The sequence below is a fragment of the Populus euphratica genome, unplaced genomic scaffold, assembly GCF_000495115.2.
Source record: "Populus euphratica unplaced genomic scaffold, PopEup_1.0 scaffold2.1, whole genome shotgun sequence".
In the NCBI taxonomy this organism is placed as follows: Eukaryota; Viridiplantae; Streptophyta; class Magnoliopsida; order Malpighiales; family Salicaceae; genus Populus; species Populus euphratica.
This window is the reverse complement of record NW_011499846.1, coordinates 5,391,445-5,413,612: the sequence shown is the minus strand read 5'-3', so window position 1 is coordinate 5,413,612 and position 22,168 is coordinate 5,391,445. Positions and strand designations below refer to the sequence as shown.

Sequence of the window (22,168 nt, the reverse complement as noted above, 5' to 3'; positions counted from 1 at the left end):
TTGTGAAAGTGCTTTTAAAATCATTTACAGCTACAACTTGTTCTTAATTAATTAACGCACAAAACTATTCAAAAATACTATTTATTGTTGAAAAAAATTGAATGTTTAAATAAATTAGCATCTCTAACATTAAAACCGCTGAACTTGAAAATTAATTGGTGTTTTGCTTGATTATTATCCACAAGTTTAAGATAAAAATTTGAACTCCAACGAGAGCGAAGCATACTAATTAATACAATTTTACATATATGTCCGTGACCTGTTGCTCAGATTCAAATGATGGTGATTAATTGAAAAATATGAAAGCAAAATGTGCTAAACTCGTCATATGCACTTTATATTTTCATTTGCTCGTTAAGAAGCCCTTCTATTATTAATTCAATCAATTAAACATATTTATTTTTTATTCTTAGTTAATTGAGTATAATTTGCTTACTTTTTAAAGAAAAAAAAACTGCTTGAAAAAATAGTGAAATGATCATGATAATAATAATAATAATAAAATTAAAAGAAAGTTGATAATAATTAATCCTGCAGTGAAAAGCAGTGCTTAATTAGTTGATATGAATATTTGTTTTTGTAAAATTGTACTGATTGACTCGAATTGAAAATACATGTGCTTAATAATAGAGTGTTTTTTTTTTAATTGATGATTTATTGAGAATGCAAGGTGAAAATAAATAGGAGTTAAAGTGGGCCTACGAAGACCAATGTTTTATTAGTATCAGCTGACCGTGGCTTCTTGTGGCCCGGGATTACTGAACTTAGGCAGCACTGCTTCTGTGCTGGATACATGAAAACTCAAGCCCATCAAGCTTAGAATGTAAGGGCCTAGAACCCAGGCCCCTTTTCAGGCGCTAACCAGCTGAGGCCCATCAATCTTTTTTCATACGATTGAGGTAGCGGACAGTTTTCTTTGATTGATTCGGCCTTCCTCTTATGCTAACCATAGGAACACATGTTATATTGGTTAGAATCTTGATTTAAAATTATAATTAACAATAACCTGTTTAATAATTAACAAGATTCAGTGCTTGCTTTGCCCGTGTGCTGGACTATTGTCTTTGCACAATAAACAAACGTGTTTTTTTTTTTATATATAAAAAACACGATACTTCATTAAGTTAAATAAACTGAATTTAATTTAATTATAAAAAAATAAATAATTTTTTTAAAGTCACTAGGATAATCTGCTAGATGTTTTCTTAAAAAAAAAAGCAAATGACCTTAATTCACAACTTATTAGACATGGAAAAATAAAATTGGATAAAAAATAATATAAAAACCAATTCTGATTAACTCAAGTTAGTATGATAAATTATTAATTTTGGTAACCAAGGTGAAGCAAACATGGAATATCTCGTCAAACTCGCGGTCCAGATCATAAAAATAAAATAATCTAATAAAAAAAATAAAAAAATTATAAAACCTTTTCATAGAAATCATGCTAACTTTTCAAACTTATAATCTGGATCATTAGATGTGAAGCATTATATTTGAAAATAATTTATAAAACTATAAATTGTATATTTGTTGAATATTTTTTGAATAATAACATTTATAGATTTTTAGTTTAAAATTTTAAAATTTCTAATATTGCAAATAATACAATTACTGAGCCGAGTGATGTGATTTTATTTGAAAATATTTATTCAATAATTTTTTTTTCCAAACCTACTAATAAAAGTTATTCTTCTAAAATAAACATTGTTATTAATCATGCTTTCAATGAAACTAAAAAGAATAAAAAAAAATAGATGAGCAAAAGATTTTGATGTTAATTTTTACAATTTTTTACTTGAAAATGACCCTAAAATATATTATCAAACTATGACATCTATTGAAACTCTTTTTTGAAAAGAAATGATAAGAGATAAAATGAATTTTTGAATTTCTAAAAAAATCTTGGTTTTTAACTGATTTTCCATAAGATTGCAAGATAATAGATTATAAAAGGGGTGTTTAGAAAGAAATTGAAAACTAATGAATCTATAGAGAAATTTAAAGCTAGGTTTGTTGATAAGAGGTTTAAACAAGAAGGAATAATTTTTTTTTTGACATATATGCATTGATTTCTTATTTTTTAAAACATATATGCACTTATTTCTAAAATCACTATATCTCTTTAGCTTTTTTTCCACAGATTAGAAATTAATCAAATGGATGTTAAAATGCTATTTTTAAATGGTGATTAAGAAGAAAAAAATTGTATGGATTAATTGGAAGGTTTTGCTGTGCCTAGTCAAGAAAAATAAAATAAAATAATATATATACACACACTTTATTAATTCAAGAGAACAAAAGGGGTGATTGAGATATTTGAGGAATTTTTGTTGCATTTAAAAATTCTAATGAATTATTGTATTTTGAAAGAGAAGTATATTACATACAAAATTAATCTTGTGCAAAGAGAGTATTTTCTCTCTAAATAGTGTTATTGCTAACGATGCCAATTTCTTCTGAGCCCTTACTTTTTTACATATGTATTTTTATTTATAATTATTTTTATTATTTTTTTAGTTTCTGATTTAATATTAAAAAAGAAAAAAAATCTTTATTATTTTTATTTTTTATTTATTTCCTAACAACAATTGGTCTCATATTGCTTTTTGTGACATCCACGTGCCAGCTACCTTACAAAATAAAAAAATAAAAAAATCTCATTTGGTTTCTTCACCAGATCAATTATTATCTTTAGCAAGCCGCATCATCAAAATTAACAGGATATTCATATGCCAGTTGTCTACACTCTCTATACAAGGACAAGCCATATACTTCAATAATTATCTACTTTCACTCTTAAGGACAGGAATCATATCGTGCAAGATAATGAGTCTCTGGTCGTCAAAATGCAGCACTGTCATGTTGCAGCAATTTCTCGTTTGGGTGGTGATGGTGGCAATGTGGGGTAGTGCAAGTTACTCAAAATGCGATTTTGAGGCAATCTTCAACTTTGGCGACTCAAATTCGGACACTGGTGGGTTTTGGGCAGCGTTTCCGGCACAGTCCGGTCCTTTCGGCATGACTTACTTCAAGAGACCGGCTGGTCGGGCTTCCGACGGGAGGCTCATGGTTGATTTCCTAGGTAACCTCTCTTCTATCATTTTAGGCCTTGTTTGTTTTATCTTATCATATCCTTGATATCTTGGAAAGACAATTTGAATACAAATCACAAGGTAGACAAACAATACCCATGTATGGTTGCCGCTTAGGACTAGTTTAGTTGATTGTCTCAAACAATTTGAAATCAGAGCTCATTCATTTTGAGATGAAAAAGAACAAGTTAGAAGAAGGATTGTTTCTGTTGCGGAATCCAGCAGCCCAAAGATTTTTTACTTGTTTATCCTTCTTTGAAGGAGCCTTCAAGTTCAAGGCTACAGTCGCTTGCGCGGAACTGGAATTTTAAAAGTTGAGGTATCAATGTTTGGAAAATAAAAATTAAGACGAGTATTGAAATAACGTAATAAATTAAAAATTATAGAGATAATACATAATTTCTTGAAAAGATACATATTTCTTACGAGATAAGTCTTAATTTTAAGGGAATAATAAAGAAATCTCAAAATGTTTTAGAACTAAAATGTAAAGTTTCTCAAATCTTGGGAGTGCCATGGCACCCTTAGCTCTGATTCCTAGCTCCGCTCCAGACAGAACCTGTTTGCACGATGATCTTTATTTGGCAATTTCTTACCACAAGACAAAACAACAACGTGGAAGAATTTTGGATTCCTCCAGCTGCCGACAATAGCAGCCACCAATAATATACCGACGGCGAGATGATTTCGCCTTTCCGTTTCTTTTCCTTGGGACCTTCGGCCCATGGTATATGGCTCTAGATCTCCGGGTAACACGCGCAAAACCAGAATGAGCTTTATACGTATGTTAATTTTTTATCTTGAATAAATCATGAATTATTCCAGGACAGCATTCAAAATCTCATCAAAAACTTACAGCAGCTTGCCAAACAAAGGCTAATAGAAAAAAGAACAGAGTGATTACTGGCATAACATCTACGATTGGATTCAAAAAAGCGTAGGCTTCAGGCAATTTTGTGAAGAAAAAACTGCTCGAATAAAGGGCAAAACCAGAATGAGCTTTATACGTATGTTACTGTATTATTATTTTTAAGTTAAATTAAATTAAATGATTGTTCTGAAATGAAACTGGAAGATATAATTATCAATTCAATAGCTATGTGATGATACATAATCATATTATTAAAAACTCGGTGCATTACGTCGTGAAATGACTTTCGATATTTCACTTGACAGCACAAGCTCTGGGATTGCCATTTCTGAGCCCGTATCTGCAATCAATTGGATCTGATTATAGACACGGAGCCAACTATGCAACACTGGCATCTACTGTACTGTTGCCTAACACTTCCCTATTTGTTACTGGGATCAGCCCTTTTTCTCTGGCTATTCAGATCAACCAAATGAAGGAATTCAAGGCTAAGGTTCATGAATTCCACTCCGCTCGTAAACAAGGTGTGTATAGCGCACTCACCATAATTCAAGCTTCACAGTTGTGTTCTAGACTAGATTACGAAACTAATTTTGGCATCTTGTCTTGTAGGATCAACACCACTCCCATCACCGGACATTTTTGGAAAATCTCTCTACACGTTCTATATTGGCCAGAATGATTTTACTTCAAATTTAGCTGCTATTGGTATAGGTGGAGTGAAGCAATATCTCCCTCAAGTGGCTGCACAAATTGCCGGTAGTATCAAGGTTAGCTCTTCTGCAACAACGAACAAGCATGATGGCCACTAGGCCCAATAAACAACATAGCCTCAAGTAGCTCTTCTGCAAACATGGCCTATTCTCATGTTAATTTATATAATCTTGAAGGAGCTATACGCATTGGGAGGGCGTGCATTTCTGGTTCTCAATCTTGCACCGATAGGTTGTTATCCTGCGTTCTTGGTACAGCTTCATCATAACACCTCGGACATCGATGCCTTCGGTTGTTTGATAACTTACAATAACGCAGTGGTGGACTATAATAACATGTTGAAAAAGGCTCTAAGCCAAACTAGAATGGAACTCCCAAAAGCTTCCCTTATATATGTGGACATCCATGCTATTCTACTGGAGCTCTTTCAGCATCCCGGTTCTCATGGTATTTAACATACCTGGAAATATATTAATAAATCACTTGTTTGTTTAAACATCTGATAAGAGTTGTTTGTTTTGGAGTAGGGCTCAATTATGGTACCAAAGCATGCTGTGGCCATGGGGGAGGCCAGTATAATTTTGATCCTAAAGCTTACTGTGGAAATACCAGAGTGATTAATGGAAGCACTGTAACAGCATCAGCATGTGGTGATCCATACAAGTATGTTAGCTGGGATGGAATACATGCCACAGAAGCAGCAAACAAGCTTGCTACAATAGCTATTCTGAATGGGTCCTATTTTGATCCTCCTTTTCTTCTTCATCATCTCTGTGACCTCCAACCTATTAATTGATGTTTTCTCTTTAATTTTAGGAGCTAATAAATAATTAATTCATGATGTTAGCCAGGCTAACGATCCCCTAAACTTTGATTTATTATGTTTAACTGGATCCTTAAAGTTCAAGGTCGTACCCGTCCTCCATGATTCAGTTGTCGATGATGAAGCGAGAGTTGTGATGGGAAAAAGATAGAAATACATTATAATGTTATAATATGTACATATCATATAGATTTTTTGATTAATTGAAAATTATATGTACGAGATTTATATATAAGATTTGTGCGGTTTAAATTATATGTACCTACCATCCTTATCAATCATGTTTTGAACCATGTGCCCAATGGCAATCGAAAATAAATTTCAGTTTCAAGCATCGATGCCTCAACTCATCACAAATTACCAACAGTTCTTCTATAACCAATTGAATAATAATAATAAAAACGAAGGTATCATCTCTAGAAAATTAAGAGTGAGAAATGTGCAAAGAAACTGAAGTGTAGTCAGGGGACATAATCTTGCTCAAGGGTTGGCTGGGTTCTTACCATTGATGATGACGGTATTTTACTTCTTCCAACCGAAGTTGTATCAAGGGCCACCCCATTTTCAGACTCTGCCTCCATTTCTCTGAATCTCCCACTCCTCACTAGTTTAAAAGTGGTGAATCCAATCACACCCAGCAAAACAAACGCAAGAATAGCAGCTCCAAATCCACTCACCCACCATATCCAAACTCTGTTATCCTTATCTACTTCAGAGTTCTTAACAGCAACTGAAAAATGACCATCACCTTGTGTCATGCAAGTATTTTCGTTAGTTATGTTCCTAAAGTGGACCAATCCATCTGGACCAAGCTCGACGCATTTTAATATCTTAGGATCACCTTTTGTTATTAGGTTAGGAAACTTGATCGAAATGGGGTCACCCAGAACGTTAAACTTGAGTGCCTCATTACCCAATGCACTTAAATTGGAAGCATCATAAGCCATGAAGCCAACAACAGGAGCAACTAATGAATAATCAGGCACCCTGTAATAAAGAGTAGACCAATTTCCCAAGTTTTGATATACTAAAGACAGTCTCTTCACAAATGGGAATGGAATAATCCTTGGCGGGATAAAAAAAGAAGTGAAATTGGCTCCTCTTTCCCAGAAATGAGCACTTCTTAGCCTAACAACCGAGACTTCCATTCCAGAGAAATTAGCAGGGAGAGGAACTTTTAATGAAGTGCCTGTACGTTTCTTTGCTTGTGCCTTCATTGCGTATTGGTGAATCAACGCATCTAAAGACTCAGGGTCATAGCTTGTTAAGCCATGAACAGGTGAAATTAACAACAAGAACAGAGGAAAGATGTGCCAGCTTCTGTTGCACCCCATCAAGATCGAGTCCCTAAGCCTCCTGATTTACATGTTGAATCCCCCCTGATAAATCATCAATTAATGAATGCTATAATAATAATAATAAATAAAAAAACCACCCCTTGCGCCAATATTATATATACAGTGCAATAGGAACCCAGAGAAATATGTTAAACAAAGGCAATGTGTGTATTGAAAAGCTAAACCAAATCACCTTAATTTAACAAAGGAAAGTGGCTTCACAATGAGATCAGAAACTCCGAATTCTTCAATGGATTGCCGTGATATCTAGGATGAGATTAGGAGCCTGGAGAAAAAGCAGCTGTGTTATGAGGGGGGATGACAGGTTAGACTGGCACCACCAGAGAGAAAGGGTCAATTGGATTGGTTGATTAGAAATAAAAAGGTTTAGTTATGGCAAGCAAACCAACGAGGTGTTAGGGTGGATTAGCCCCACAAGAGAGGATGGAATCTGGTACACGTCTAAAAATAGATGATTGTTGTTTATAGGCGAAGTTATTTTTGAAGCTATGAAATATGGTCACTTACAGACCCACAACCTATTTCTACGCAATCCATTGCGATACTTATCATATGATTTTTTTTAATGATACATTTCATGGGCGCAGTCTTAGGCTCTTAGTTATTTTCACTGTCATTTTGCAACTTTGAAATTGAAATAATGCAGGTTTAGACGGGAAACACCATTGATGAATGTTACTTCATAAAATCCAAGGTGCTTAAAAATAAAATTTATGTGGTTGTATAATAAATTAATCATTTCTTTTTTATTTAGATGAAAAATTGCTAGTTTTTAGTCTTGTGTCGTCTATTTCTTTTTCTGTCCTTGTTTGTGTAGATTTCTTCTCTGTTTATATTGTTTGAGCTCATCTCAAGACAAAATTTTATTTTATATTCTTATTGAATTATGATCATTTTATATTTTCCCCCCCATCTCAACATGATTCCCTGTTAATTTTTCCAAGAGCTTGTTCTCTATTTATTTCTTCCCCATTTAATTTCATCTCCCATTATATATTTTAGCTTTTGGTCATCTCAATCCCCTTATTCTTCTTTTCCTCTCAATTTGCACCTTAATTTTTTTTTTTTTTGTGTGTGTAGGATTTCTATTTTATCACAAAAATAAATACATAAAAAAATAACAAAAGTTATGAAATGAAAAAAAATGATTGAATTTTCAGGCATGATTAAAGACTAAAAAATGAATTCATAAATATTAAAATCGTAGTTATTGATAACTAGAATTTGATCACACGAGAGTTCTCTTTCTTTTCTTTTTTTTAACGATTTTCTTTTTTTAGTAACAACCAAGGATTAAAATGCAAAATAATAAAGCTTCATGACTAAAATATAAAAGTTAAAAATAGCATTTACCAAATATGCAAAAGATAAAAATTGAGGGACCAAATTAAAGTTCCTCATGCCTTTTGAACAATGTAAATGAAAAATGCTCATTTTTGTCATTATTATTTCAATTTATGTTTTACAAATAACCTAAAATATAATACCAGGTTAGGGGTACACGAGAGCATGATAATAAAAAATAATTCTAACACATAAAATCAAATCATGTTAACGTAACTTGCAAGTATGGATTTTTTTTTTAAAGTTTAGTGATTAAAGTGTAATAAGGAAACAATTAAGGACTTCGAATAAAAAACTAAGGAGTACTATAATATATGAACAATTAAGGACCCGTTTGTGAATAAAAAGATTTCCTTCTTGACAGAAAAAAAAAGCAATGGCATTGGTATTTCATTTTTCTTTTTGGTGATAATCTTTGTATTGTTTATTGACTTATAAAACTTCTCCCTTCTACGAAGTGCGACCCTCACACAATAAAACCAGCCATCCATGTGGGAGAGCGCGCGCGCCATAAACGTGGATTTTCAGATAGGAAATCGACCAATCAAAACGCACACCAAATCCAGGTGTTCTCATCTAATTCAATGACCGAAACACAGCACAAAAATATCATCACCGGATAAATATACAATTAAACGAAGAACAGAACGGATAGAAAAATAAAGTAAAACAAACACAGAGCAAAGTCGCAAAGCAGAGGATAGGAAGCAAGAGCGCCACTCATCGAAAATCCAAATGGCATCGACGGTGATTGCGGCGGCGGCATCTTCCTCCATGGCGGCCACTGCCATCAGAGCCACCCGCTGCTATGCCTTGCCTTGCCTCCCTCCTCGCTCCTCTTCATCTTCCCAATCCTTTCCCATCAAACAAGTCTCACTCACAGCCACAGGTATATCATTATTCTTTACTCAAGTTGAATGCATGAATACACACAAGGAAGACAAAGCAAAGCAAAGAAAATCCCACTTACAAACAAATGTAAAACAAACGCGGTGCATAGTAATCATATAAAGTTTTTAATGATTAATTGGTCATTTTTGGCCCGCAAGTTTCACAATTTTCTATTAGGAAATGTCTCCTGGTAGAGTTAAACTAGTACATTATTTATTTCCCATATGTCTATAAAGTGGTAGGTTTGAGCTTACTTAAGTGGGGTTTCTTTCTCATTTGCAAAACAAGTCCTGAGAGGAAGCAAATTAGCATGAATTATTAATTGTTGCTCTAAGCAGAGTATTTTGTCGTGGAATTTCCAGCTAGAGCAATGTCCCTTTTTGTTACGTAAAGGGAAACAAGTATTATATTTTGAAAGAGACTTAGTTGGTTCCCTGAAATAAAAGCATCAACAAGTTGAAATAGAAATGATTTTATCTTTGGTGGCTTTATCGATCATGGTAACTCTGGTATTGCTTTTGATTTCCCCACTGTGATTCGTGGCATTTTTTCGGAGAGTTGGGTAGAAGGAAAAATAGGAGGTTATGTGTATTGTTGATAACTAGTGAATGGTAATGGAAGCAAGGAAAAAAATATTATAGAGTGGATCTAATGCAATTTACCTTTCATAGCTGGTGTTCATCAATGCGGCTCAAATTAGGGACGGAGAGAGATAAGCACCTGGAAAACATACGTGGCTTCCCTTTATGTTTCTCTTCTTTTCTAGGATATACGGCATCTTGGATTATGTGGCTGTTAAAAATACATTTCAGGAATATGCGAGGGTTAAAAACACATTCGTAGACCATGTTTGGGTGGCATTTCAGTGTCTTGCATTGGTCCTCATCTTGACTAGTTCCTGTTTTGATTTTGAAATTATATACCAACGTTTCCTATTCCTTTCAAACAGAGTCCCGCAGGTTTGCTCCTTCCCAGACCAGAGCCTCTTCTTCAGAAGAATCCCCAGTCGATGCTAATGAGATTTTCACTGACTTGAAGGAAAAGGTAAGAAACAAGCTTGGCACGCTACTCCCATAGACAACTTGGCATTCTTCAGTGGTGTTTCTCTTTCTGAATGGTCCCATTTTGGCCTGGCTTTCCGTTCCTTTCTCGAATCCCCTTTATCGTTGGACTAAATGAATTGCATCTGTTGTCAATTCTAGTGGGATGCGGTTGAAAACAAATCCACAGTAATTATCTATGGAGGAGGGGCAGTAGTTGCTGTTTGGCTATCATCAATTCTAATTGGTGCCGTCAACTCAGTACCTTTGGTAGGTTATTCTTTTAAACAAGTATAGAGGAGACTGATGCTTTTCCAGTTCTCATAGTTACTGACTTTCCACTTTATTAGCTTCCCAAAATCTTGGAGCTGGTGGGGCTTGGATACACTGGATGGTTTGTCTACAGATATCTTCTCTTCAAGGTAAGAGATTCAGCATGCTTGATCTGTTCGTGTGGTGGGTGTATGTATGCTTTTGAATGTTTTCGTGCAATCTGCTCCTGTCCTAGTAAGCCTCAGGTCAAGCAGAAGAAATATATATTAGGCAATACAAGCTAATAACATCAATGCCAGCCCATTTTTTATTAACTATAATTTGAGTTCCATGCATTCTGCGTACTGGAAACTGCTACAGGTTGAGATAATGTTGGACAAAACCGATGATGGTCTTTAATTAGGCAGATCTTATTCGATTAAAACCCAACATTGAATGGCAATTGGTTTTTGAACCATGTCCTTCGGGGCACTTGGTAGACATTCTGCCAAAGAAATGATTATACAATGCCCCTAACCAACAAATTGCTGATAAATGAAACATTTTACTTCCTCAGTCGAGCAGAAAAGAACTAGCAACGGATATCGAATCATTGAAGAAGAAGATTGCAGGAACTGAATAAATTTGCATTGCTGGGCAGTGGATGTATCTTCTCCAAAAAAAAACAATGTATTTTGGTACCCTGCATCCCTGCTGTAAGATGTAATTGTATCTTGTATTATGTAATGTAGAATAGGCATTGTATGAGTTCTATTACTCTGTATTTCCCGGTTCATTATTGTAATAAGATTTGGCAATTTCATCTGTGCTTTAAGATGGATACTGATTATACCACTAATTACATAGTGATGATTCACAAGAGATTACGCACACCCAGGTCCATACCATAAAGCTACTTCTTTAATTAATGTGCTGTTTGTTTTTGCGTTATAGAAAGTATTTTTATGACAGGACTTGCAGAGTACTGCCAACGTAGTTAAATCAGTTTACCAGGGTGCGGTGCTAATTTTGAACGATGACAGAAACCTCACCAAAGCCAGCCAGCACGCATGCTTGACAATAAAAGAATATTATCGTCTTGATTCGGCCAAATAATATGTTTCTTGCAGAAAGACGACGAACCGTGATCAAGAAAGCGAGTTGGATTGGATGGAAATATCCTCCAGAAGAGTGGATCAAGCTTAATGTTGATGGTTGTCTTGTTTAATTTAAGCTAGGGCTGTTTTAGCCCCGACTTTCCCAAAAAAAGAAAAAGAAGCAAGCAGGATCAAGATATATAGAGGGCAATATTGTAATGTTACATCACCGTAACCAAAGACAAGCCCGAGCACACCCCTCAAGAAACCTCACGATATTATTCTTTTCTTGATAAAAGAATTACTTGCAGAGCCATCTACCCAAATCCGTGAAACACAAATCATACATTGCACTAATAATCTAAAATATTAGCAGTAATTTTAGTACAATGTAATGTAATATAATTAATTATATAATATAATATAATGGAATGTGATGATTCATTACTACTGTTTAACTACGAGGAAGATTTATTCAAATCTTTGAATTTTTATATTCTTTTATGTTAATCTCTATATTTTATTTTATCTATAAACTAATCCTCATTAAAAAAATTTTTTTGCTCTTATATTTTCTAAGAATATAATTTTAAGAAATACATAGACATAGAGATAGGAACTATGTTTCATTACAATCAATCATGAAATCATGATAATTATCTTAAATTTTTAACATCAAGCTTAATCATTTAGCTTATCAGTCGCTTATCAAGTCAAATTCAAAACTTAACATACAAAAATCATATGAAATAAATTGTTTAGCTTATACATTTTATAATTAGATTGCAATCTAAAAAATGGGCATTACAAGATATAAATCAAACTATCATGATCAATGTAGAAAACACAAAAAAAAAATCTAGAAATCTACCTTGTTATTTTTTATTCTCATGCTCAATAGAATCAGCCCTTACAAATAACAATCCACATCCACTGCCATACATATAACGTTCAAGAACTAATAATTTTATATTCATATTACCATCATGGTAAGATCCCATAAATATACCTAAAAGGCACACCACAATCCTCATCTTGAAAATTAATATTATCATCATGTTTTTCATTACCATAAACACCATATTTTCCACCAAAAACCAAATCATTCAATTTAAATTTTCCTGATAACTCTCAATAAGTTTTAAACAACCTAGCTTCATCAAGCATGTATTTCAAGATAACGTCAACCTTATCATCTTGATAATCCCCGAACCTAACAAGAATAATATTACCAGCAACAATCCATACTTTTTTTTTTTATCATCTTTCACTTATATGAACAAGTCTTTGGAGTTCATCAATGCAACAGGTTTCACACCGACCATTTCCTAACATACGTATTATTTGCGCACATTCTTGTTCGTCTTCTTTGAAGATTAACTCTCTTTTCTCGTCATTTGCATCATTCTTTCTTCTCTTTCGATTCTTGCTTCCCTTCCCCTTGTTCTTCTGCATCTTTCAAAAGAAAGTGTTTGAGACCCTAGCTTGGTGTTTTTTGCTCCAAAATATACTGTCACTGGTTTACAAATTTTTAAAGAGGGGTGGATAGCCGACTTTCTTGGTATTTAGGCGGTTGGCCGACTTAAAACTAGGCAATTATGAGCTAAGCTTGTTGTAATTGTTCTCAAAGCCCAATAAGAATTTATATCAACTATATAACAATAATAAAAATACCCAGATAATTCGTTAAAAAAAAACATTGACTCTATAATTATCATGCTGACTATCCTTGGTTAATTTAGAATTATCCTATATTAAGTTATCATTGGTGTTCTGCAGGATTTTAGCAATATAAAATAAATAAGATTTTCTTTTTCTTCTTTTTATTGGTTCATCACGAGAATTGTGGAGCCTTGAATCGTCCAACAGGACTAGTCATCCCTTATTGCATAATATTATATAAATTAGAGTCATCATAACTCAATCCGCTTCACTAGAGGAAGCTAAAGATGGAATGAATTTCTCATTTTTCTAAAGTAGAGAAAAAAATAGTGAATTTACCTTCCTTTTTCTTTCTCTCATTCTTTTTTCGAGAAACGATGAATGAGTCTATTTTCATGTTACAATACAAGAAAGAAAAAAAATGTATATGCCTTAATTTTGATGTCATGTTTCCACATGGAAAAAGAAAAGAAAAAACTCCTTTTTTATGAAAACAATTAGAGAGAGAGAGAGAGATAGAGAAAGAAAGAATATATATATGATGAATTCAAATTTAATGAGCTAAAAACCCACCTTGAAAAGATCCAAAATAACCACGTGAGCTTGGGATACCATGCCCAATCTCAAGTACTATCAAGTGCATGGACTCATACATTGTAGACCGAATCTATATTGGGCACACACCTAATATGGGCATAGGTATGACATGCCCAGTTGATGTCAAGCATATACCCCAATTCCCTTATGAGCTTAAGTTACTATGCATGAGCTTAATGTGTTTGGTTCCAATTAATGTGTTTTGACTCATTTTTTTTTTTTTTTATCTCTAATGGGTTTAAGCACCTTATCTGAACTTAACACTACCATAAAATTTTTTTCAAGACCTTACACAAATTCTTCGATATTTTATACTGATTCAATGCATATTATTTTGAGTAAAATACAACTCAAAACATCACAATGGTGAAATTACACTTTAGTTCATCATTTCAACAAAAAAAAAAACAAGACTCATAAGCTATAAATACACCATAAATCCTTTAAATGTTAGGTTCATATTCTCTATATTTTTAGCATATATATTTTAAATTTGTCTCTCTAAAATATCTTTGCACTTTCTCTCTCTATAAAGATACTTACTTAAACATATGCGAGTCCTCACATCTAAAAAAAAACCTTTTGTAGGTATTAATTACTAACCATCTTAATTTATTAAGCACCATAAACCAATTACTAGTACCCTTGTCTAGGAAGAATAGATCAGATTGCTAGAACTAAGAAATTAACCGATTTTCTAACACATAAACCTTGTTCCTAAGCTACTTGGATGTTTTGGGACATCATCATTAGCGTTGTTTGTGGGGAACTGATAAAAAACATGCCATCAATTTCTTTCTAAAATTCATTTTTGAAATCTACATGTAATTTTATGGCACACAACGAATACACATTTGGGCTAGGATACATAATGAATCTACCTGTTGTAGTGAGTATTTTTTTCCTAACTGAACCTTCAACAACTCACCAGTCAGATGTAAGTCCTCATTTAGGTTGTGTTGGCAACCCAGGGATGAAATCAAACATTACCACCCCAATAAGTCTTAACACCTTAGGAACACACAATGCTTTAATGCCATGACCATCGGTCGTACAAAGCCCCCGTAGACAATTACACTACACAAATAAAACTAGGCAGAATGACATTCATGAGAGTCTTTTAAGGAGTTATTTGTGCCATTGCGATATCCATGCATAAAGTTGATACTCTAAACATACTCCTCTTACCTACCATGGGATGAACATCAATTATCGTAGTTGTTATTTCATGTCAAACTCCTTGGGCTCTCAAGAGCCAAATAAACAAAAAAATAAGCGATGGTTTGTACTTGAACATGCCCAGAAGAATATCTACACCCCCCATCAGGTAAGAGGTTTTTCTTTGTCCAAATAGGTCTTGAACATTTCATTCTCTAAGAAACACAATACTATAAAAATAAATTTGGAAAACTATGATGGTTTGGCCAACCTAATGGAGCATGTGTAAATATATGCAACAACTTGGAGTTGGTCATCTATGACAATGACTCAATGTATAAAGTCCTCTATATAACCTTTTGGGGCCTACACGTGTGTGGTATAATAATTTGGAGTCAAGCTTTATTGAAGGGTTCAATGACCTTTATGCCAAGTTAGTGGCACGCTTCAACACCAATATATTTGCTAAGAAAAGTTCAACATTACTATTTGGTGTTATCTAAGAAAAGAACAAGTTTACACAGGTATATTTAAAAAGGTTTAATGAGATACTCAAGGTAAAAGAATCGCTTAAGCCAATAGCTTTAATAAAAGCGGTAAGAGAACATGTCTTTTAAAGAAAAAAATATACCTTAATAGACAAAAGCTTGTTTAAGGTGAAGCAAGTCACAAAAAATCACATGCGGATAAAATCGGCAAGTTTGCTATTACATAGGCTTCTTTGTTTTTATAAGGATAACCAACATAAAGGACTTTCCGAGCAAAATCATTCTCTTAATAGGGAGCTCCTATGCCCGATAACAATGTTAGGGAGGTCATATACCTCCTACACTCCAATACAACCACTCTCTAATAGAGAGGCTCCTACACCCTACACCATTAAATAGGAGGCCATGAGTCTCCCACTCTCTATTACGATATCATATCAATACAGGGCTTCTGAGCCTCACATTATTGTAGAGAACGATCTTTAAGGGTTTTCCCTTTACCCCTTAAAAATTTTCCTGGTATGAGCATCAACTCGGGTCCATCTCTTTTACCCCTTAAAAATTTCCAAGTATGAGTGTCACGATAAGTTTCTCCTCGATCTCTTAGAATATTTTCTATGTCTTGGCTCACCCTTCATAGATTTTCCCTGACCTCTTAGAAAAATGATCTAAGTATGAAGTCCTTTATATCTCACATCATTTTTCTAAAAATATTTTTTAAGTATGGGTTCCTTCATGGTTCCCCTACACGCTTAGAATTTTTCTTCAAATATGGTGTATGCCTTTACACACAAGTTCTCTAATAAATAACCTCGGGGTTTCCACCTCTCTTCTCATATATAGAAAATTTGACAAACTTATCATAATAACCAAGTACTTTTACAAGTTTTTATATATTAATATCATAAAAACTTGAGGGACTGTCAATAAACCTAAGTCTAATTAGCCCAAACCCTCCCTAAAGATCTAAAAAAAAATCCCTATGGGTTTCAGCTAACATGCTTGAGCCCAATTACTATCAAGGTGGATTGGCTCGGCATGATAACATAAACTCATGTTGGGCATCCTGCCACACCTAACTGGTGTTGAACATACGCTTCAGCACCTCTATGAGTTTAAGCTACCATACTCAAGTCAAACATGTTTAGGACTAGACAGTGTAACTAAACCCATTTTTCATCCTTAATGGACTTTGACATCTTGTTCAAATCCAGCATTCCCTTGAGAATTTTCTCATAACCTAAGTGAATTCCATAATATTTTTTATTAATTCAATATATATTATTTTAAATAAAATATAATTGAAAATATAACAAAAATAAAATTACATTTTAATTTCTTCTCTTCATAAAAAAACAAAACTTGTGGACTAAAAATACATCATGAATTAATCACTAAATTTACAATTTTTTTATTCTCTTGAGTCTATCTTTTTAAAATATCTTTATACTTTCTATACCATCTGACTTACCAAGTATCAAGATCCATTTACCAGCATCCCTAGGAAGAAAAAATAATTCAGATTCCTAAAACTAAAATATTAACTAATTATTCATTACTTTACAAATAAATCTTTTTATTACACTAACTGGATATTTTAAAACATCATCAATGTGCAGCCACTAAGCAGCTTGGCTAACGAGCATTTGGCACTGAACGCTGCTATCTAGAACAGTTGCAGCGAACAAGCACAGCACAAGCACGCATTTAAAAACAACACAACTGCATAGCCACATTTATCACAAGGTCGACATATCAAGAAGTGCAACAGTAATCAGCTGTATTGTTCTGAAGTTGCATTCTTAACATAAAAATGGTGAGAACGGAAACCCATTCCCTGCCAAGATCTAACCACATTTACATTTCCCTGCTCATTTCGAAGCACAATTCAGCCGGGAAGAAAAGGAACACCTCTAACCATATTTCAACCTCCAAACCAAAACTAAATCTGCGCATGGTACCTACTTATTACATTTCATATTTGTCAAGTCTGAGAAGGGAATCAAAAGGGTTAGCACTTCTAAGCAGAAAGCTCATAAGTGAGGTATTAAGTTAGAGTCTGATGGTAAGCTCCGCTCTAAGATGCAAGACACCATTTATGAAATAAAGACTGTCCTCAGCCATGAAGGATGTCCACGGTATGGCAAATAAGTTTCGGTACCCAACTGCCTTGCCACCAGTGAACGTGTAATTTCCCTTGTATTTGCTAACAAACTCCTCTGTTGGCTTTGATCTAGCTGCAAATTCATAGTCAACAGCAAAACTAACTGACCCCTTCTCCTGCATCCCCAGAAACAGCCCGAAGCAATGGAAAGAGCTTTGCTGGTCCATGTTGCAATGTGCTGACAAGAAAAACCCTTGTCCACCCAGGTGAAATGCCTGGGAATATACTCGTCCAGAAGGGAACAAATTTGCACATTCCTCCCGCTTCAAGTCCAGGTACACCACACACTGCTGCCTGGGTAATTCAAACTCTACCACTTTAACAGGCCGATACTTGTATGCACGCTCCACAAAACGACGATTCGAGGCGGCCGATTCCTCTGCTGCCAGGGTTCGCTGCCGATGTGGCGGCTCGCCCTTAAAAAAGAGAGCCTCAAGAACGAGCTTGGATGCGGCATCGTGCTCAAAGTCAGTACAGGTTAAAACTTTCTTAAGCTTCCGGCAAGTCATGTAAGGGAAGCGAATGTAGCGTGCTAAGCGTGCGCCAAGGACTTCACGCCGTTCCTCCAATTTTGGATACTGAGCCCTTGCCCACTTCAATACAAAGTCATATACAGCATCTTCTGAAGCCACCTGCAGGTCATCACTAGATAATATTGCCTCAATTCCAGCCAAGGGCAGGGCCATTACCTCTTCTTGGAACCTGGTCAAGAGTACAGCAGTTAAAGCATAAGCCTCCCAGAAAATGCTCATATAAATCTCCATTCAAGAATTAGAAGAAAAATTTAGTTGATAATAGTTTTTGGTTTCTCCAATCTGATGCAATTGGCATCTTTAGCTCTTTGTATATTAAGCCACCCACCCTTCATGCTTTTAAAAAGGGATGCTACATGCATACACACACGTTATATCTGTTAAAAATTCTGGTGAATGGTTAGGGCATCATATAATCTGGCAACCAGTTACAGATAAATGAGGAGAATTTCCAGTAAGAATAAAATTCAAGTAGAACAAGAGCTTACTTGGTCATGTCCTTGTAACGGGCTGCAAGGTATTGCTTTGCCGCGTCAGTCAATGGCTGGACAGCTTCAGCCATCAAGACACTTGATGGGAGCTCCAGATAAAGCAAAGCAGACTCTGGTGTCATGGAGAGATTACGCAACTGTCGGCTGCAATACCTCATGCACGAAGCAACCTCAAACTTGTCGGCAGCCATTAGCACGTCAAGCAATTGGGGAGCCTGAGAAGCAGTTAAGGTATTGCTGTACATAAAATTCAGTAACTCCATAAGGGCAGCTTCCTCTGTTCCAGGAGAGAAAAAAAGGTAGGAAATTGTGAGAAAAATTCATTTCATTATGACGACATTTTATGACAATCTCTACAGTGACCCAGACAAATTACTTAAAACAGAGTGCAAGTTGCATAAAAATGTAGTAGAGGCACTTGAATCCTGCATTTGACATTCTTGTTTGAGCTTCAAATGGCACAGAATAAAGAGTGTGTAATAATCAAGTGCAAAGGAGAGAATGGTGGCCCATGAAAATATTTTCAACAATGGGCTGATGAAAAGAAAAAACAAAACAAAACGGAAGAATGAAGATGGTGCTTTCTATAACAAAGACAAGAAGGTTCTGATGTTTTCCATACCAGAGGCATTGATGCGTAGTGTCACGTGCCGCTGTTCTGACTCCCTCATTCCATTAGAGAAGAGCTATCCAAAGCAAGAGCATTGATTAATCAAAACACCCCAGTAATTCCAGCAAGCAAAGAAATTTTAAAAAGAAGGGGGACCTTTACCTTATAGAAAAATGGACTTTTGGCAGCTAAAATAGGAGAGCTGATGTGTAATGTTTTAACTCTCACAACTGTAGAACAATCCATGCTCCAGGATGACTCATTACCATCTCCAGCTTCATCATCTGCAGAGTTACAAGCAAATTTATGGTGCGCACAATGATAAGGAAAAAACAGAGCAGGTATGCATGTACAATAACCAGCAGACTTTTCAAAGTGCATGAATTTCTCTCTGCCATATGAAACGAGTAGTTTGTGCAAAGGAATTTACAACAGCCAAGATTCTAAATTTAACCAAAGGAATCGGACCATCTCAAAAGATTTATCAAAGCCACAAGGTGTTGTTTGTCCTTTATATTGCAATTATATAGAACTCTATAACCTCTTCTACATCCCCAGTCTTCACTTTCCTTACTTCCATTGATTAAAATAAACTTGTCAATGGCTTCTTCCCGGGCTCTTAATCAAGTTAGTTCTAACTTAAAAATACATCAGTGTCAAGGAAACCTAACACTTCCCAAGCAACCACGCACATGTGGACAGAGGTACAACATTCAGAAGATTACATGAGAACAACTAGATTACAACTTTGAAAACTCAATCCACCTGAAGGTGAAACTTCAACCATTGCCTCTCCTTCCTCATCTTGATTTTCACCCACCACACAATCATCCATGTCGGGTTGGTTAATACCTAAAATCTGCTCCTCCGCACCTACAGATAGATCACCTGCACAAACATGCAAGCATTAACAGCATCAGTAACCTTATGTTGGCTAAATCCAGACCAAACAGCACAAAAACATAATATAAAGCAAGAAAGAACGCACCAATTCACAATTCAGCCATGAAAAATAACACAGCCTTAAGGTATGGAAACAAATAACAGTTAAAAGCTCTTTCTTCAGTTTCCCAGGACAAAGGTATTGATACAGCGGCTCAGCCAGGCCAAATCTCTTCTCAATTTTGCAGCATAGTGGTTCAAGCAAACCTTTAAGGAACGTGTTCAATTTTGAAAACCGGGAATCCAAAAATATTTATATACTCGAAACCAAATAATGATTGCTTTGTTTTCATTTTGATTTGAATTCTATTTCCTTGATTTCACAGCAACCAAAATAAAAAACAAATACCGCAAAACAACCAAGAAAAAGCAATCATTTTACTCTCTTTTACCTAAATTTTCTTCGCAACCAAACAGATTTTCCACATTTTAAAGGAGAGAGAGAGAGAGAAGAGAGAAATGAGTAAAAAGAGAAACGAACCGTTATTATTATCCTTCTTGATATCTTCTCTCCTCCTCTTACGATGCCTAGCCCAATCAATAATACTCGTGCACCCTTCACCATCGGCTCTATTCTCAGCCGAGCCGCCCATGATCTCGATCCGGAGAAGCCGGTCAGAGAAATTACTATCATTAAAAGCAAACCCGAAATCTCCATCGGAAGCAGAACCTCCACGCGTAGAATCGGAGTCCATCTCCGTTCTCGGGTCAAATAGATCCGTATTCGACCCTCTCATCATTCTATTAAAATCCTGGATAAAGAGACCTGCCGCTATAGCAACCAAAGGGAGAAGATGTGGTGGTTCTGTATTTTTCACAGTTTTGGGGGGTAGTTGAAGAAATTTTCCCAATTAAAGAGAGGGGGAGAGAGAGAGCTGTTGATATTTTTGTTTGTGGTTCGCAAATACTGGATTTGTTTATATCAAGTTTTTTTTTTTTTTTGGACGGCTGTTTGCAAATCAAGATAGAGGAATGGATACGGTCAAGTCAGGTGTGGTGTCCTGAACTTTGAAATAGCTTTTTTTGGGTTAATTTTACCTTTTGAATTGATCAACGATATACATATACATATACATACATACATATATATGTATATATATATATATATATATATATATAAGAAAGGAGAAATTGTTGAGAAGAAAAGAGGTGGAAATTAGATAATTAATAATAAATCCATTATAAAATTATGTGAACAAATTTAGCTATTAGTGAAAATTCTATTATTTTTTTTTAAAGTAAGTTTAGCAGAGAATTACAAATATGGCATGACACAGCATTGTCTTCTGCTTTGTTTTAATAGCAGTTGTCTTTAGATTACTTGCTAGTGATCATTTAATATTAGGCGTTGTCACATTTTCAACTTAGGAAGTTTTTAATTTTTTCTACCCGACAGCGTCTCTGCTTCTATTAATGCCATTCTAGTTTGTGAACTTTTAATTTTTGTTTTAATCAGGAGTTTATGTTAAGTTTTGTCTATTTTATTATGATATAATCATCAGATTTACACGTGGCATAATTAAATGTCTATTAAACACGCATAAACTTTTTAATTTGCTTCTATCTAAGCATATGCATTTTTAGTTTTTCATTTTTTAGTCTTTATATTTTCGTTAAGAGCGTTTTTATAATAAAAAAAAGGTAATTTCATACTCGAAACAGTAAAAAACCACTGTATTTTTACTAAGAAACAATTTATATATTAAGATTATTCAAATTAAAAAATAAAAAGAAAAATAGCATACCTTAAGAGAACATATTTTAAATTTATGAAATTTCTTTAAAAAACCCACCATTATTTTTTAAAAAATAAAATTATCCCATATAAGGAAGTCAATTGGTGAAAACATTAACTACTGACTAATGAGTTTGAAAAACACTCAATTAATAAATTATTTAAAGTCGAGGCACTTAAATAATAAAAACAATACAAACACTAAAATTTTTTTAAGTGAAACCAATGTATTTTGATATAATTTACGTTCAAAAATCAATAATTCAAACTACATAAATCAATTGATTTTATATTTTTCTTATT

At 34.5% G+C, this 22,168-nt stretch overlaps 4 protein-coding genes and 1 long non-coding RNA gene across 5 annotated transcripts; 2 read left to right on the top strand and 3 right to left on the bottom strand.

Annotated features, from left to right (window-relative positions):
• Positions 1–2,688: 2,688 nt before the first annotated feature.
• Positions 2,689–5,735, top strand: LOC105134717 (GDSL-like Lipase/Acylhydrolase superfamily protein). Its single transcript, XM_011039233.1, has 5 exons — positions 2,689–3,085; positions 4,272–4,490; positions 4,579–4,736; positions 4,857–5,127; positions 5,208–5,735. Exons 1-5 carry the CDS (start codon positions 2,830–2,832, stop codon positions 5,474–5,476), a joined length of 1,173 nt encoding a protein of 390 aa, XP_011037535.1. The 5' UTR covers positions 2,689–2,829; the 3' UTR covers positions 5,477–5,735.
• On the bottom strand, positions 3,646–4,265 carry LOC105134711 (uncharacterized). The gene is made up of 2 exons (XR_844044.1): positions 4,107–4,265; positions 3,646–3,881 (listed from the first exon to the last, which is right to left on the bottom strand). It is a non-coding gene; the product is annotated as an uncharacterized LOC105134711 (long non-coding RNA).
• Positions 5,736–5,776: 41 nt separating the features above from the next.
• On the bottom strand, positions 5,777–7,350 carry LOC105134701 (uncharacterized). The gene is made up of 2 exons (XM_011039214.1): positions 7,034–7,350; positions 5,777–6,882 (listed from the first exon to the last, which is right to left on the bottom strand). The coding sequence occupies exon 2, from the start codon at positions 6,835–6,837 to the stop codon at positions 5,965–5,967; it is 873 nt and encodes a 290-aa protein (XP_011037516.1). The 5' UTR covers positions 6,838–6,882; positions 7,034–7,350; the 3' UTR covers positions 5,777–5,964.
• A 1,490-nt stretch (positions 7,351–8,840) lies between these two features.
• Positions 8,841–11,261, top strand: LOC105134692 (protein CURVATURE THYLAKOID 1A, chloroplastic-like). The gene is made up of 5 exons (XM_011039204.1): positions 8,841–9,094; positions 10,046–10,140; positions 10,299–10,406; positions 10,487–10,558; positions 10,966–11,261. Exons 1-5 carry the CDS (start codon positions 8,941–8,943, stop codon positions 11,029–11,031), a joined length of 495 nt encoding a protein of 164 aa, XP_011037506.1. The 5' UTR covers positions 8,841–8,940; the 3' UTR covers positions 11,032–11,261.
• A 5,856-nt stretch (positions 11,262–17,117) lies between these two features.
• LOC105134684 (BTB/POZ domain-containing protein POB1-like) lies at positions 17,118–21,074 on the bottom strand. Its single transcript, XM_011039192.1, has 6 exons — positions 20,612–21,074; positions 19,954–20,076; positions 19,351–19,472; positions 19,201–19,264; positions 18,576–18,855; positions 17,118–18,256 (listed from the first exon to the last, which is right to left on the bottom strand). Exons 1-6 carry the CDS (start codon positions 20,868–20,870, stop codon positions 17,443–17,445), a joined length of 1,662 nt encoding a protein of 553 aa, XP_011037494.1. The 5' UTR covers positions 20,871–21,074; the 3' UTR covers positions 17,118–17,442.
• Between the last annotated feature and the right edge of the window lie 1,094 nt (positions 21,075–22,168).

What these genes read in the sequence shown, in the direction of transcription:
- LOC105134701 (XM_011039214.1), bottom strand. Translation starts at nt 6,837, where the DNA reads ATGGGGTGCAACAGAAGCTGGCACATCTTTCCTCTGTTCTTGTTGTTA.
- LOC105134692 (XM_011039204.1), top strand. Translation starts at nt 8,941, where the DNA reads ATGGCATCGACGGTGATTGCGGCGGCGGCATCTTCCTCCATGGCGGCC. An exon ending in CCGTCAACTCAGTACCTTTG is followed by an intron (nt 10,407 to 10,486) that starts GTAGGTTATTCT and finishes CCACTTTATTAG; the next exon opens with CTTCCCAAAATCTTGGAGCT. An exon ending in ACAGATATCTTCTCTTCAAG is followed by an intron (nt 10,559 to 10,965) that starts GTAAGAGATTCA and finishes TTACTTCCTCAG; the next exon opens with TCGAGCAGAAAAGAACTAGC.
- LOC105134684 (XM_011039192.1), bottom strand. Translation starts at nt 20,870, where the DNA reads ATGATGAGAGGGTCGAATACGGATCTATTTGACCCGAGAACGGAGATG. An exon ending in CAAGAAGGATAATAATAACG is followed by an intron (nt 20,077 to 20,611) that starts GTTCGTTTCTCT and finishes ATGTTTGTGCAG; the next exon opens with GTGATCTATCTGTAGGTGCG. An exon ending in GGTTGAAGTTTCACCTTCAG is followed by an intron (nt 19,473 to 19,953) that starts GTGGATTGAGTT and finishes GTAACTCTGCAG; the next exon opens with ATGATGAAGCTGGAGATGGT.
- LOC105134717 (XM_011039233.1), top strand. Translation starts at nt 2,830, where the DNA reads ATGAGTCTCTGGTCGTCAAAATGCAGCACTGTCATGTTGCAGCAATTT. An exon ending in CCACTCCGCTCGTAAACAAG is followed by an intron (nt 4,491 to 4,578) that starts GTGTGTATAGCG and finishes CTTGTCTTGTAG; the next exon opens with GATCAACACCACTCCCATCA. An exon ending in AAATTGCCGGTAGTATCAAG is followed by an intron (nt 4,737 to 4,856) that starts GTTAGCTCTTCT and finishes ATAATCTTGAAG; the next exon opens with GAGCTATACGCATTGGGAGG.